Raw genomic sequence first — 16,327 nt, forward strand, 5'->3', positions numbered from 1 at the left:
GTTTTCAAATAATCCCAGTCAAAAAAGTCAAGTTTTCTTTCTGGTGATAACCAAAATATTTGGGCAGAAAAATATTCTGATTTTGAAATTTTGCTTTAGAGAGTTCTGTTAAAACTATTAAAAATGCTACCATTTTTTATAAATCAAGTTCTCTATTTGAAATACATCTCTCATCACATGATGGGCTCCCTCCAAGGGGTATGGATACCTTTTGATGGTACCAAGAGATAAGGTATCATTTGATTGCATCAAGGGAATCCCTGAATGTAAGATATTAAGTTCAAAGTAATGTAACTGGGAATCCTCTCCTCTGGAATAAAAAAGAAGGAGAAAATAGAATATCAATTTGGTTATCACATATCAAACATGAGACAGTATTGCAGGACTTTACAAGGAAAGTATATTTAATTATGTTAAAAATTTTTCACTTTGGGGGCATTTTCATTACAACATCAATTAAAATCAGAAAATCTAGAAAGTAGACTTAGAAATAAATTTTCTTTTGTTAAAATTTCCATTTTTCTGTGCAAAAAACACTTGTAAGGGAAAGTATTCATACAGTACTAGTCTCAGTTCTATCTGGTCACAAGAAATACCTATTTTTATACACTTTTTTTTTTCTCCTTGGAAAAATCCTTTGATCCAAAAACATTGTTCTGAAGTAAAGATAAAGCTGATGCCTCAGCTAGGTTTTGTTTCATAAGAATAACTCTGATCTTTTATTGTTATTTATTGAAGTCTTTAAATGTTCTCTGTGCTGCATGTTGAACATTGTTGGATACAATTCTCCCTTAGAAAGCATGTCACAGAAATGGAAAAGTGATAAAAATTTAGGAATATCACACATTGATACCATTTGGGTGGGTAAAAGACAGTATCTAGACATTAAAGAGCATTTCAGGGCAGAATCACATGAAGGATTTCTGTGAGGTATATTTTTAAATAATGATACAGAGGAAAACCTAATACTTTCTGCACATTACAAACTGCTGATGCCATTTTATATCAAATATGTGCAAATGGTAGCTAACTGTCTCTTGTAGCATTCCCATGAGCTCAGTAAATAACACTATCCTAATTTTTCACCAAAAACAAAAAAAAAACAAAAAAACTGTCACCCTTCAAACAAGCCCCGCAAGACACAGAGAGGCTGAAGGTCTGATCCTGAATCTGGTAAAATTAGTGGAGACCCTTTCTTGAGCTTTGGAAAGATCTCAATGGTATTTAGAAATCTGGCATTCTTTGAAATACCTGAGAGTTAAATTTTGAAACACTTTTAAGAGTATACTTACAGACAGACTGTAAACACTCAGAGTATAATTTAAGGTATCATAAATCCATTTTTCTTCCGTGCATTCTTTTTTTCAGTAATATTTTAATCAGTAATTTCTTCAAACAGGTTTTAAGGAATGAACTGTCTTTGTTCATGACTTACAGGAGTTCTTCCTGAGAAGCCATCCTGTAATATCGGCTGCTCACATGTGCTATAGCAGTTAGCTTTTCTGACAAGGACATGGAAATCTTGGATAGGCATGATGTATGACTTTGACAGTATCTGGGAAATGGGTAATTAACGTATAAGTAGTTTAGCATATCTACGTAAACACATTACCATGGTGTAAGTTGGACATGCATTTACAACACATCAGATCTATTGTGCAGGCGCCCTTGTTCCTATCTCCTCATGCTTACTCAGGAATGATCGCATGCTTAGGTTCCGTTAGTGGATAGAAGTTAATATATTGTAAATTGACATCATTATTCTACCACATGCCATCAATGACAAAACACAGACCAGTGAGCACAGGCTCCTATAAGGAGGAAGAGGCTTGTCTATAAACATTGTTTTCTGGACACAGACAGAAAGTATAAATAAAATGAAGCATTTTGATAATAGGATTAAAAAATGCAAATACAAATTAAGCAGTTTAGTCAACCAAGGGCTTTTTTCATTCTCTGAAACTTCTTTTGGGGATAATGTAGATATGTTTATTTCTTCTGTAAACAGAATGAGCTTTTTAAAATTGTGTGTTCCTCTGCAAAACAGAATTTCTGTTTTGGGCAGCAGAATTTAATTCTACTAACTAAATAATTTAAAAAGCTGACAAGACTTTTTTTTTTTAATTTCAGTTTTCTTTCAATGGAGTTCTGATGTAATCTGATAACCAGTTGTATGTTCTAAAGCAATTTGGATACTAAATATTGTCAAATATATATATATATATACATATATAAATTGAGTAAGTGTAAGAATAAATGATACTTAGAAGCAAAAACTTCTAATACAACAGTTATATGATGTATTGTCACTGGTATTGTGATACTGTAGAAATGTCACTGAAATAGTAAAAATATGTCCTACATTAGATTTTTCATTTCATTTTTACCTTTAGTGCAAGTTAAGAGTATTACGTTAGCTGTTTATAAACAGTCTTATCCAACCAGCAGCTTATACAAGTTCATCATGTCTCAGGAAGATCCTCCCATTGATGTTTCTGTTAGAGCTAAATTTGTCAAGCATCAAAAACTCACAGTAGGCCAACTTGCAGACAAAAGATCATTAAACTACTCTGAAATACCAAGTAAGTCAACATGTACCAAAGTAGTCCCTACTTTCACTAGAAAAAAAGTGATTTTTTTCCTATTGATTCAAATACATTCTTCATTTTCCAAGAGTTATTAAATATATATGATCCTTAACAACATTGTTTTCTCAGTATTTTGTTATTCATCTTAAAATCCTATGCTGAATACAGTATGTTACAACGTCTGCAATGATGCTGTCTTTGCATACATAATAACCAACCCTGTCCAAAATAGATTACCAGTTATTTAAGAATAGATTTAGCTAATGACAGTATCCTAGCTTTCAGTCTGCAGAATGTGGGGAAAAAATGCACTATGACCGCATATTGTTTTTCATAGGCAAATTATATGCATATGATGTCAAAATATGAGAGTATAATTTTTGTATGACATGTATTATAGGGCAGACAACTATACATATAAAAATGATAGAAAATATATTCATATTGTAGTAGCCTTAAAAAGAAAATTGGATTTGCTCATCACATTTATTCCTAGAGATAAAAGAAGTCCCTCCTTAATGTAGAACCTTGTCTTCTCCTTATGGTACAATGTAGCAGTCTTTCCCAAAATTCCTATTATTTATAGCAGTGATGTTGTGGTATACGCTCTTGTTCGGTCGTTAAGTAGATAATACACATCAGACTCATAAATGATGGTGCCATCACAGACTACAAGGAGAAAGACTGAAGTTATTCAATGCTCAGTTATCACCTACCCATTTCTGAGTAGAACTACTTAGTTTACGCCTTCTGTCTCTCTTTTGCAAGTCCCTCCATCACTACATCTCCTCGTGGAGAACCAAGACCTTACAGACTCACTTTCACCACTAGGACAGAGTATGCCCATCAACTCCTAGGAAACGTTCTGACCTAGAACAACATCTGAATTTTCGAATAGCTCATCTAAATTGATCACAGTATGTGTAATTGGGTATGTTTTTATAAATATGATCATATTGGAAATAAAATATAAAATAACAATAAAATGTCCTAGGTTAATTTTTAGTGGTTGATATAATATTTCTACCTGCAAAAATTTTTTTTGGTTTTAATGGAATGTGTATTTTTTAAAGCATGCTCTGATAAAATGCCCCTTAAATACTTCCTGATTTAATAAAGCAAACAAACAGTGTAAATATAATGTAAAAAAATAAAACTGCATTCCCAGCTCTTCTTCATTGTTGACCTTGTTTTCAGCTTGTGTGAAGAATATATGTGATTCTGTCAGTAAGGGTTGGGGTATATCTTAGAGTAAACTCTTTGGAATAAGGTGTGCTGAAGTGGTGGTGACCTTCCAACAATCATGTGGAGTACTGCAGGTTTCTCCTTATTAATATCTTAATCACAGCCTTATCATTAGAATTGTCTTTAGAAATATTTGTTGTGACATTTGATTTTTAAATGCAATAGTTTTGGCTCTGATAACAGATATTTGGGTCTATCATATTGGCTACCATACTGGTAAAAACAGATGTTTTTTATACTCAGGATAGTGTCTGATTTTGCAAAGCATATAATAAAGTATTTCAGTGAAACATAGATTGTTTAATGTAATATTGATGAGCATAGTAGTATAATATTAATATCCATTATAGTGTTAGTGTTTTAATCTAGGAATATGTGCACAGTGATGTATTTATAGGCAAGAATAGGTACTGTAAATATTAATCAAATTATTAAAAAGCCAGACTGATTATGAAAAATAAAATGACAGTAATTTTTTAATGATATTTTGATATTAAATGGAACTTTAGTCTGATAAGCATTTGAAAATTTTTGTAATGGACAACTGAACATGAGTGTAAATGTACCTTTAAATTAAACTTGACCATTGTTATCATTTCCTTAATATATTTATTCCACAATATTTAAAAAAAAAAAAAAGACCCTCAGCTAAAAGGAAATTCATAAATTAAAGCTTTACCTAAGTGGTTGGCTGTACTTCAGAAATGATTGTCTTAGGTTAGCAAAGTTGATAAATATTACCTATCTGTATTACAGAAGGAAGTAACAAATATGAAGATCACATCACATTATTAAAATCAAGAGACTTTGGCATACTTGTTTTCCAATTGCCTGGGAAAATGGGGACTTTGTAAAACTGTCAGCTAAGATGAATGCCTGTTCTTTAGAGTGTGAGCTGCATGAAAAGATACTTTCACTGAGAAATAGAGAGCATTTCACAACAAGGAGAGGCAGGACGGATTTTTTTTTTCCTTTTTTCCTTTTTTTTTTTTCCTTATTGAGAAACAGGAGACTGTGGTTTGGAAATACTTGCAATAGGATTTTTTGGGTAGATTTGTCATCCAAAGAAGGAGTTAGATGTGCTCCTCTTTCAGAATTGTGCCTAAGGATCTGGAAGCTAGGAGAATTACTAGGGGTGTTTAACTAGGATCAGAAGGAAAACAGAGGTTATGATCTTCAGTTTACTATGTCCGCCTTGTTTACTTCCTTATTTCCTTTGATCAGTGACTGACTCCTCCTTTTCTCCATGCAAATCCACTTCCCAAAAAGCAGCTTACCTCTGTGTTACATATTTACTGAGACACTTCTGCTGTACTAGATATTCAGAAAATACTTGCACAGTGCCAAATCGTTGGTATGGAGACATTCCAGATTGCTTTAACTCACACTTCAGTATTCCATATATTCTGTTGCCTGCTACAATGTGTAACACTTAAACTAGAAAAATGAAACCAAAGGTCCAAAATTTGAGATTGAAGTATCGATAGAGAAGTGTAAAAGGTTAAATGGACAAAAAAATGGAGCAGACCCCAGAAATACTGGCAGCTGACATTTGGCAATCTGTATTTCTTTCTATCTAGAACTATGTAGGCAGTTCTGTAACTTAGGTAATTAAAATCCTCATTTAAATTAACCTTCAAAAAACTTGTCCCATGCATATATTAACAAGTGATAGATTATAATGAGAAAGTGTTCTGAAAAAAATATATACATAGTGTTTGTTTATATTTGAAAATAAAAGATCATCCTACAACTGGTAAAATCAGTTGTCAGCATGAACTTCCATGCAAAGTGTAATTCGATTAAATACAAAAAATCACAATTTGAGTATCTTTTTGTATTGTTTTAGTAGCTTTGCATAACAAAATTAGTGTTCAGTTATTTATGGTTTAATATAATTCTTCTTGTCATCATAATTTTTCATCTGAGACATTAACTCATCTTTTAGAAAAAGAGAACATGTTTAATTGCCTGGAGACATTAAGAATTCATATATAAATATATACACACGCATATGTATTTATTTTTTTAGGAAAAGGAGGATGAGAAATCAGAGACATCAAGCTCTCAGCAACAGAAAAGTCCACAAGGTCTGAGTGACACCGGGTATTCTTCTGATGGGATATCAAGTTCACTTGGTGAAATTCCAAGTCACATTCCCAGTGATGAAAAGGATTTACTCAGAGAACCTAGTAAAAAAGATACTATCTCACAAGAAAGTCCACCAAGCCCCTCAGATCTAGCTAAGTTGGAAAGTACTGTCCTGTCTATTTTGGAGGCTCAGGCAAGTACATTTGCTGAGGAAAAATCTGTTAAAAACAAAGAACTTCGTGAAACATATGGTGAACAGTCAAAGGATCAGCATAAAACAAAGCCTTTGCCAATTACTCCAGAATCTTACAGTTCAGATGAAGAGGATGTAGAAGACATTCAAGAAGATGAAGAACTCATTGCAGAAGATGGCAAGGAAAGTACTCCCTCACGGGAAGACTCCAAGGAAAAAGATGGAGATGACACATCAGCGAGAAGACAACGCTACGATTCTGTGGAGGACAGCAGTGAGAGTGAAAACTCACCTGTTCCAAGGAGAAAAAGAAGAGCTAGTGTTGGTTCTTCAAGCAGTGATGAGTACAAACGAGATGACAGTCAGGGGTCAGGTGATGAGGAAGACTTCATTAGAAAACAGATTATAGAGATGAGTGCTGATGAAGATGCCTCAGCTTCTGAAGATGATGAATTTATTAGGAATCAGCTCAAAGAGATCAGTGTCACTGAAAGCCAAAAGAAAGAAGAAGTGAAAAGCAAAGCCAAAGGAACAGCTGGAAAACATAGGAGAATGACACGGAAAAGTAGTGCAAGCTATGATGAGGATGCAGGAAGACGACATTCATGGCATGATGATGATGATGAGACTTTTGATGAAAGCCCAGAACCAAAATACAGGGAAACTAAAAGTCAAGACAATGAAGAACTTACTGTAACTGGAGGAGGAGGCCTTCGGCGTTTCAAAACAATAGAATTAAATAGTACAATAACAAACAAATATTCTGAGGCATCTGAACAACAGAAGGGTATTTTGTATTTTGATGAAGAGCCAGAGCTAGAGATGGAGAGTCTTACAGATTCTCCAGAAGATAGATCTAGAGGGGAAGGGTCTTCTAGTTTACATGCTTCTAGTTTCACACCAGGTACATCTCCTACTTCAGTGTCATCACTTGATGAAGACAGCGACAGCAGTCCTAGTCACAAAAAACTGGGAGGGGAAAGCAAACAACAGCGCAAAGCCAGGCATCGATCACATGGTCCTCTTCTTCCAACTATTGAAGATTCTTCAGAAGAAGAAGAGCTACGGGAAGAGGAAGAGCTTCTAAAGGAACAAGAGAAGCAACGTGAGTTAGAACAGCAACAGAGAAAAAGTTCTAGCAAAAAATCTAAAAAAGACAAGGATGAACTAAGAGCTCAGAGAAGAAGGGAACGTCCAAAGACTCCCCCAAGTAATCTTTCTCCCATTGAAGATGCATCTCCAACAGAAGAATTACGACAGGCAGCAGAAATGGAAGAACTGCACAGGTCTTCCTGTTCTGAATATTCACCTAGTATTGAATCAGATCCTGAAGGATTTGAAATCAGTCCAGAAAAAATAATAGAAGTACAAAAAGTTTACAAATTGCCTACTGCTGTCTCTTTATACTCTCCAACAGATGAACAATCTATTGGAATCCCAAAAGAAGAAAGTGGTCCAAAGACATTAAAAAGCGCTGAAGAGGTATATGAGGAGATGATGCACAAGACCCACAAGTCCAAGCCATTTCAAATGGCAAATGAAAAAGATGAAGTATTTGAAAAAGAATCTTTATATGGTGGAATGCTAATAGAGGATTATATTTATGAATCTTTAGTAGAGGATGCTTACAATGGAACTATTGATACTAATCTTGTAATGAGGCAGGATGAGAGTAATGAATATATACAGCAGAGAGGAAAAGAGAAAAAAATAAGAACTTCAGATCAGATTTATGAAGAACCACAGAAAATTACTGATCTACAGAAAGACTACTATAATATAGAGCCTTTGCATTCAATTGTGCCTCAAGAAGATATTGTTTCTAGTTCTTATATAATCCCAGAAAGTCATGAAATAGTTGTATTAGACAGTGTGGTAACTTCAACCACTGAGGAAAAGCAATTGTTAGATGCGGAAGCTGCTTACGAAGAGCTTATGAAACGACAGAGAATGCAGCTAACCCCCGGGTCCAGTCCAACTCAGCCAGCTTCAGATTTCATTCCTGCATCTGATATAAAGGTATCTACTGGTGGAGAAATAGTGGAAAGTACATCTTTAACATCAAGCACTACTTCAGCAATCTCAGATGTATCATCTGCCAGTAGTGCAGCACTTTCTATTCCAGATGTTAAAATAACACAGCATTTTACGACAGAGGAAATAGAAGATGAATACTTAACAGATTATACCAGAGAAATTCAAGAAATAATTTCTCATGAAACATCAATGTTGACATACTCTGAGGCATCAGAAGGTGCTGCATCAGTTTTACCTTCTGATGCAGCTTCCTTGACATCATCTACATCTTCAGTTTGTACCACAGATAGTTCATCACCTATAGATAGTGCAACCACAGGTTATGTGGATACAGCAGATGCTCTAAGTAAGCTAGGAGATTCTGAAGATGTCAGAATGATAATCCAAGTTCCCTTAACATCTACAGAAGAGTATTCTGAAGTGAGCCCACCTTATGCCTCTGTTGCCAGAGCCACTAAAAAGCCAGCTGTAGCATCAGATACAAAGAGTGTGGATCAAGCTGTAATTTCTTTTCCTGAAACTGCACCTTCAGTAGTGGCAACTACAGTTATAAAGCCCAAGCAATATGCAACTGATTCCACTGCCTTTGGTACCTCCAAAGCAGAAAAGGATGCAGCTAGAAAAATTAAAAGTACAGTAGAGGCTGGCATTATCAAAATTCATCATGAAGATTCACGCAAAGAATTGGGTCATGATATGACAAGGATTAACTTGACTGGTGCTACATCCAAGCAACCATCCATATGTATAGCATCAGTTCCAGTTACAGAGCCTGCACCAGCAACGTCTTCTGTACTTACTCCCAGTATTGTAAGTAAGACCACCACGGTCTCTGTGCCTTCCTCAGCTCCTACTGTAACATCCAAAGTATTCTCGCTTTTCAGAAGCTCTTCTTTGGATTCTCCTGCACAACCTTCTCCACCTCCACCTCCACCTCCTCCTCCACCTCCACCTCCTCCTCCCCCACCATTACCTCCACCTATTTTACCCAAGCCAGCTATTTATCCCAAAAAGAAGCCACAGGTTAAGACTCCAGTGACAACAGCTCCCACAGTGGTACCTTCAGTCACAACAGTAGAGTCCGCAGCTGTTTTAAAGAATCATGTGGTACCTATCACAAAAACATACACCCCAACACCACCTCCTGTACCACCCAAACCATCCTCCATTCCAGCAGGACTTGTTTTTAGTCACAGGCCCACTGAAGTAACTAAACCTCCAATTGCTCCTAAACCAGCAGTTCCTCCGCTCCCAATAGCTGTTCATAAGCCAGCAGAAACACAACCCAAACCAACAGGTCTGCCGTTGACTTCAAGTATGACTCTGAATTTGGTCTCTTCAGCTGAATACAAATTAACATCTCCCACTTCCCCTTTGTCTCCACATTCTAACAAATCTTCGCCAAGGTTGACAAAACCGTCACAGGAAACCTATGTTGTCATCACATTGCCTTCTGAGCCTGGAACTCCCACAGAAGCTATAACTAGTCAGGCTATTACCAGTTGGCCTTTAGAAGCACCTTCTAAAGAACAGATTGCCCAACCTATGCAACCAGTGTTTACTCCATCCATGAAAGCTATGGAAATTCACAGTATGACAGATGAGAGTATGTACATTTCAGGTGCTTTGCAAGCTGTTCCTGTCACAACACAATCAACTTTTGAAAAAGTACCTAGTTCAAAAACAGAAGTAATAACAACAGAGCTAGCCAAGACCGCAGTGTCTGCAGTTAAAGGCCAGGTGCCCAGTGTTGGTTTAGGTAGTGTCTCTATTACTATACCTCCAGAGCCAGTACCTATAGTGGATCAACACAGGTACAGAGAGAATGGAAGATTCCATCCTTTGGGTGATGTCATTGATCTTCGCACTTTAAGTAAAATGGATATCGAAATGCGAGACAGCTGTATGGATCTGTCTGCTGTTTCGCTGGATGTAAGAAGGCAAATGCCAGCAAGTGATACATGTGGGCGGCCAGTGAGTACTGTCCAACCAGCTATAATAAATCTTAGCACTGCATGTGTTGCAGAACCTTCTCTCTCTGTAGTCACTGAAACAGTAACTGTAATGACCTGCACTGCCACTGTAAGCTACTCTGCCAGTACAGAGAGCCTTGTGGATCTGGGACATGCTATGACAACTCCACTGCAGCTAACAACATCAAAGCATTTTGAGCCTGCATACAGAGTAACAGGCAGCCAGGCATTCCCTGCAAGTAGAGATGAAGTGCCAATAAATTTATCCTTAGGTACTTCAGCACATGCAGTGACATGGGCTACTACGAAGCCTGTTACTGTACCTCCTGTTGGTGTTACAAATGGTTGGACTGATCTCTCCACTTCTCAGGAGCCAATGGAGAGTGGAGCAGTTGACCTTAGCACTACAAAATCCCACAGAACAGTGGTAACAATGGATGAAACTACTTCAGGTATCATAACTACAGTTATAGAAGATGATGAAAAGCCTGTTGATCTGACTGCAGGTAGAAGAGCTGTTTGCTGTGATATGGTTTATAAATTGCCATTTGGTAGGAGCTGTACAGCACAGCAACCTCCAACTACGCTTCCTGAAGATCGTTTTGGTTACAGAGATGACCATTATCAGTATGATCGTTCAGGGTCATATGGTTACCGAGGAATAGGAGGTATGAAACCATCTATGTCCGACACAAATTTATCAGAAGCTGGACTGTTTGCATACAAAAGCAAGAATAGCTTTGATTATCGAGTTGGGGCAACTGATGCAGCAGTAGATCTTACTTCTGGAAGAGTTACTACAGGTCAGTATGACACAGCAGCAGATCTTTCTTTGAAATATAATTATGATGTTCCTCACCTCATTTCAGGATGATTTTTTATTATTATTTTTCCCCTCCTTCTGTTGCTTTGTTTTCTTTTGGACAGTGTGACAAATTATTCTGGATTACACATGTATTTCATTTCTTCATTTTACATATGTGTTTTGCACAGAGGTGCCTGCATGTGCCTGCATGTTCAGAAATGCTGTTTTCCTCACATCTAAGGTAGATCATTAACCTGAAGATTTGCATGCAGTTTCCCCTTCCCATTTAATTCATCAAGATGGGATGACTTTCAGAATCCACAAAGCAGCATTCTTTTGTGGGACTGGACTGTAACTTTGCCCTGTAATTTCAGGTGAGGTTATGGATTACTCAAGCAAGACCACTGGTGCTTATCCAGAGACTCGACAGGTGATTTCTGGCATCGGGATCAGTACACCACAGTATTCCCAAGCAAGAATGGTATCGTCTTTGAGTTCCCCATATGGTGTTGGAAGTGTTTTAAGATCATCCAATGGTGTTGTTTATTCTTCAGTAGCGACTCCAATCCCATCAACATTTGCCATCACTACGCAACCTGGTTCTATTTTCAGTACAACTGTCAGAGATTTATCTACTCTCCAAACAATTGACTCAGTGCCCTCATTATCAACTTTGCAACAGAATCAACCGCTCCCAAGATCATACAGTTTCTTGACCACAGTGGCAGCTGAAAAAGACAGTGCGATTACTGCCATTGATATTGAGACAGGGTTGCCACCTCTTAGTATAGAAGCAATTACCACTGAGCCAACCAACTTGATACCTGCTTTAACTACAGCATCTGAAGTTTATACAAATGTAATCGAAGATGAAGTTGCACTTCTCATTGCCCCTGAAGAAGGCAAACAGCAGCAACTTGATTTGGAGCGTGAACTTCTTGAGCTTGAGAAAATTAAGCAGCAGCGCTTTGCTGAAGAGCTGGAGTGGGAACGTCAGGAAATTCAAAGGTTTAGGGAACAAGAGAAATTTATGGTGCAAAAAAAGCTTGAGGAACTGCAATCCATGAAACACCATCTCTTGTTTCAGCAAGAAGAGGAACGGCAAGCTCAGTTAATGATGAGACAAGAAACATTAGCCCAGCAGCAACTGCAACTTGAACAATTCCAACAGCTTCAACAACAGCTCCACCAACAGTTAGAGGAGCAAAAAATTCGTCAAATATATCAATATGGCTATGACCCTTCAGGAACTGGCTCTCCACAAACTACCACAGATCAAGCACTTTTGGAAGGACAGTATGCAACAACAGAAAATGGCCAGTTTTGGCCTACTGATGATGCAACCACTACAGCTTCAGCAGTACTGGGTATTGAAATTCCACAAAGCCAAACATGGTATACAGTTCAGTCTGATGGCATTACCCAGTATATACCTAGGCCTGGTATCCTAAGCTCCGTTTCAGAAATGTCACTTAAGGATATTGACGTTAGAGAGGAGAAGCAGCTGAAAAAGAGAAGTTCTATGCCAAAATTACGTGGTCAATATGAGGAGATTGAGGAGACTCTGGAAGAAGAGCCCAGGTGCTTCAAAAAGATAGTGGACAGTGGAGTGCAAACTGATGATGAAGACGGAGCAGACAGAGGCTACACAAACAGGAGACGAAGAACTAAGAAGAGTGTTGATACAAGTGTTCAGACGGATGACGAAGATCAAGATGAATGGGATCCTTCTAGCAGATCCAGAAGAAAGTCTCGTGTAGGGAAATACAGTGAGAGTACGACTGAGGTAGACAAAGCTAAACAATTCTCCAAAGTATCTAGTATTGCAGTTCAGACAGTGGCAGAGATTTCTGTACAAACAGAACCTGTAGGAACAATAAGAACACCTTCAATCAGGGCCCGATTGGATGCAAAGGTTGAAATCATAAAGCACATTTCAGCTCCAGAAAAGACATACAAAGGAGAAAGTTTGGGATGTCAAACAGAGACAGAGTCAGATACGCAAAGTCCCCAATACCTGTCAGCTTCATCTCCTCAGAAAGATAAAAAACGCCCAACACCATTAGAAATAGGTTACTCATCCCACCTTCACCCAGACTCCACATTACAGGTAGTCCCTTCCCCTCCGAAATCTCCCAAAGTTCTCTATTCACCCATTTCACCTATTTCACCGAGCAAAGTTATAGAGTCAGCATTTGTACCCTATGAAAAACCCATCACTGATGACATCAGCCCTCAGAAGATGCTGCATGCTGACATTACTAAGGTTCCTCCATCAAGCCCAAAGACGGCAAAGATGATGCAACGCTCTTTGTCTGATCCTAAGCCCCTGAGTCCCACAGCAGAAGACAGTTCCAGAGCTCAGTTTCAGTACACTGAGGGTTTCATGGTAAGAAGTATTTGCTTTCTTTTTTTTTTTCCTTTTTTAATATACAGTTGTATGGCCGATTTTCTGTACAGCATGAGGGCTGACAAACTCATTAGCAATACCTGTGTATGTAGTCTTTTTGCACACCTTGCTGAAAAGTCCCAAGGAATGTCTTCTATCTAATGCAATGGACATATCCTTCATTGCTTTGTCTGAAAATAGCAGAATCCAAATTACAGTCTTAGTGAGATCAAAAAAACCTCACAATAAGGTCTTGTTCAGAATTTGGAAGCCACTTAAAGATTCTGATGGTAATTAATTGCTAATGAAATATTACTACCATTTCTTCAGAAAATGAAATGTATTTTATTTCTAATAATATGACACCCCGGTCTTGTAGCACAGTGTGAGGTGCATTTACAAGGAAATTACTGAATGTGCCTTCTGAGATGTAGCTAAGCCCAGATTTATAATTGCCTGGTTCAGCTGTCCTTTTTGTCCCTGGTGTTTTCCTGCCATTAGTGAGTAGGTGGGTATTCTTGTGTCCCAGTGTGTACATCTTTTATCCCTCACAGACTAAAGGTCTCATATCACAAATCCTTTTCTTTGTTTGTTTTGGATAAGGAGGATTATAAAGAAGTTATGGAAGTGCTGAGGGCTATTTCTTAAGGGGTCAGAGGAGGCAATTTTGAACAATATGAGGCTTCCATCATCAGGACTTAAGTTTGTCATTTCTGCAGTATTCCTTTTCCTTAAGAAGTAAGATTTCTGATCTGAGAATCAGTCCTTTATTTTACGGGTGAGAAGAAGTAGCCTTGGTAAAAAAAAATATATATATATATATATGTTCCTTTTGTCCAAGTCCATTCTGTCAGCTGCAGGGTCAGTTGCTTTTTTTGTGAGAGTTCTGTGAGAGTTGTCATTCTAGGTTTTCTTTAATAATTTTTATCTTTTATGTTTAGTTACCTATGAATACATAAATGATTATCCTGTACAGGATTGGGTAGAATGAAAAATGAATTGTCCCTTAGGTAATTTGTGGTGACTTTCAACTGCAGGATTGTCAGGTTATACTCTCCAAGGCCCAAACTGTGAGCAGTTTCTGCAGCTTCACACATATGTGCAGATATTAAATGCTTCTTATACTGTTTCTGTTGTCAAACAGTACTTTGAAGTTAGAAGGGAAAACTGTAGTCATGGCATTGGCACTCCACATCCACATCATTCTCTGATGCAGGATTTGCATAGGGTGGTGAGCAGTGGCATTAGCACTTAAATTTCATGTATAGGGCTTGGAACAGCATCTTGAAGAACATTGCTCACAGGTCAGGAAGTATTGGGTTGTACTAGATTTTGGAGGGTAGGTATAATAGAAATTAATTGGGAATACAGTGAAACTATAATTGAAGACAAATAATTCAGCTCACATTTCAAAGATATATATGGATTTGATATGAACTTTATACTTCGTATGAGGATACATTCTATAGAGACCTGATTGTTTAAAGGCCTTTACATTAGAGTTTGAAAACATGCAGTATGCATTAATCCAGACATGGAAACAAAGGGCTTGTATGTCATTATTACTTATTACCATTTTGCATTGAGCCAAACCAGTAATGAGCTATAGTGGTCTTATAAGTATATAGCCACCAAACAGCAAATAGTCTCTGTCTCAAAGTACTTACAGTCTAAATAGAATAGATGGACTTTTTGGAACATGGGGGTGCAAGTAGACAAATGCAAGGAGAATAAAAAATTTCCATGAGTATAAAGGGGGCTGCACTAGCTGTGTCATGTGGCATATGGTGGGGGAACTGCTCTGTAAAACTTCTTAATAGTTCTTGTTTCAGGGTTATATCTTTGTCCCCTTCATACACATTGCAGGAGAAAAGGGCATTCATGTGTTCATGCATATGTTTCACAGATTTTTTTTTTTTTTTAATGACAATTTAACAAAAGAGTTGATCCTTATGCAATCAGTGGGTGTTAAGGGGTCAGAATGAAATTGGCCTCTTTTTGAAGATGGCAGTGAAATAATGCCTGGTTCTTCAGGTAATGCATTTTCATCATGCATATACTTCTTTCATAGTAGAATGTATTTATTATAATATTTCAGGAAAAAAGACTACGTAAAATGTGAATAAGATGATGAATGATATCTGAACTTTTTACAACTTCTGCTTTAAATACAATTTTATGTCCTGCTTTAATGTGTCTTTTATAGGAAATTATTAAAATGGGTTTTTTCCAATCTAATGTAAGTGAAAGGCTGAAAAATATTCTGCTAATCACATTATAAAAAGTATCCAAATAATATTGCTTTCACTGACAGCATATTTCTTTTTTTGACAACAAGTTATGTTTGCATTACATTTCCGTTTACTGTCTATGGTAGTATCTGTTCCCATTGCCATGAATGCTAGAGTGAACATAGCTTCCCCTTAATCCAAAATAAAAGTCTTCCTTTCCATTAGGTTTCCTTTGGTGGTTCTTAAATGGTGTGCAGTTCTGTGATATATATTAGTAATCAAATGTAGCTGTGTCCAGGAAAAATTGTGAGCAGTAAGTTACCTTCACAAAGAAGAGCATTGGAAGCCACCCATCTAGAACCGATATTACACAGATACCTGTAATTTTCGGGTGTTATAAGCTTTGTGCTGCTTGAACACCCAGTGGCAATGGGCAATGGGCTCCTCAGTGTTGCCTTTGTTAGAATATCATGCAGCACGGTGCATGCAAAGCAATAGGCAAGGTTTCCATGAAGGCACTAGAAAACCTTAGTGGAGTTTGGAAGTGGTGAGAGAAATTCATCCATTCAGCAGCAAGAAGAAACTGTGAGTACCTGACTAGTTTAATAAAGAAATAACTTTACACCAATGGATCACAGAATCAAGTCACGTGCCAGTCACAGTCAACTTCAGCACCAGTACACATTCTTTATGTGTATTCAAAGGTGGAAGTTGTCTTCCCCTTGCCTTCAGATGTAAAATGCTTGCTCAACTAAACTGAAGCAAGATCATGCAC

The 16,327-nt window shown here is 37.4% G+C and overlaps 1 protein-coding gene across 1 annotated transcript in view; it reads left to right on the top strand.

Moving 5' to 3' along the window:
* Nucleotides 1-16,327, top strand: part of PCLO (piccolo presynaptic cytomatrix protein) — a 371,358-nt gene that overhangs the window by 166,542 nt on the left and 188,489 nt on the right. Inside the window, exons 6-7 of the mRNA XM_026071312.1 lie at nucleotides 5,866-10,930; nucleotides 11,307-13,321. Of these exons, the coding sequence (XP_025927097.1) occupies nucleotides 5,866-10,930; nucleotides 11,307-13,321 (7,080 nt within the window). The remainder of the gene's footprint in view (nucleotides 1-5,865; nucleotides 10,931-11,306; nucleotides 13,322-16,327) is intronic.

This window comes from Apteryx rowi, unplaced genomic scaffold (assembly GCF_003343035.1).
Source record: "Apteryx rowi isolate R43461 unplaced genomic scaffold, aptRow1 scaffold_108, whole genome shotgun sequence".
Taxonomy (NCBI): domain Eukaryota; kingdom Metazoa; phylum Chordata; class Aves; order Apterygiformes; family Apterygidae; genus Apteryx; species Apteryx rowi.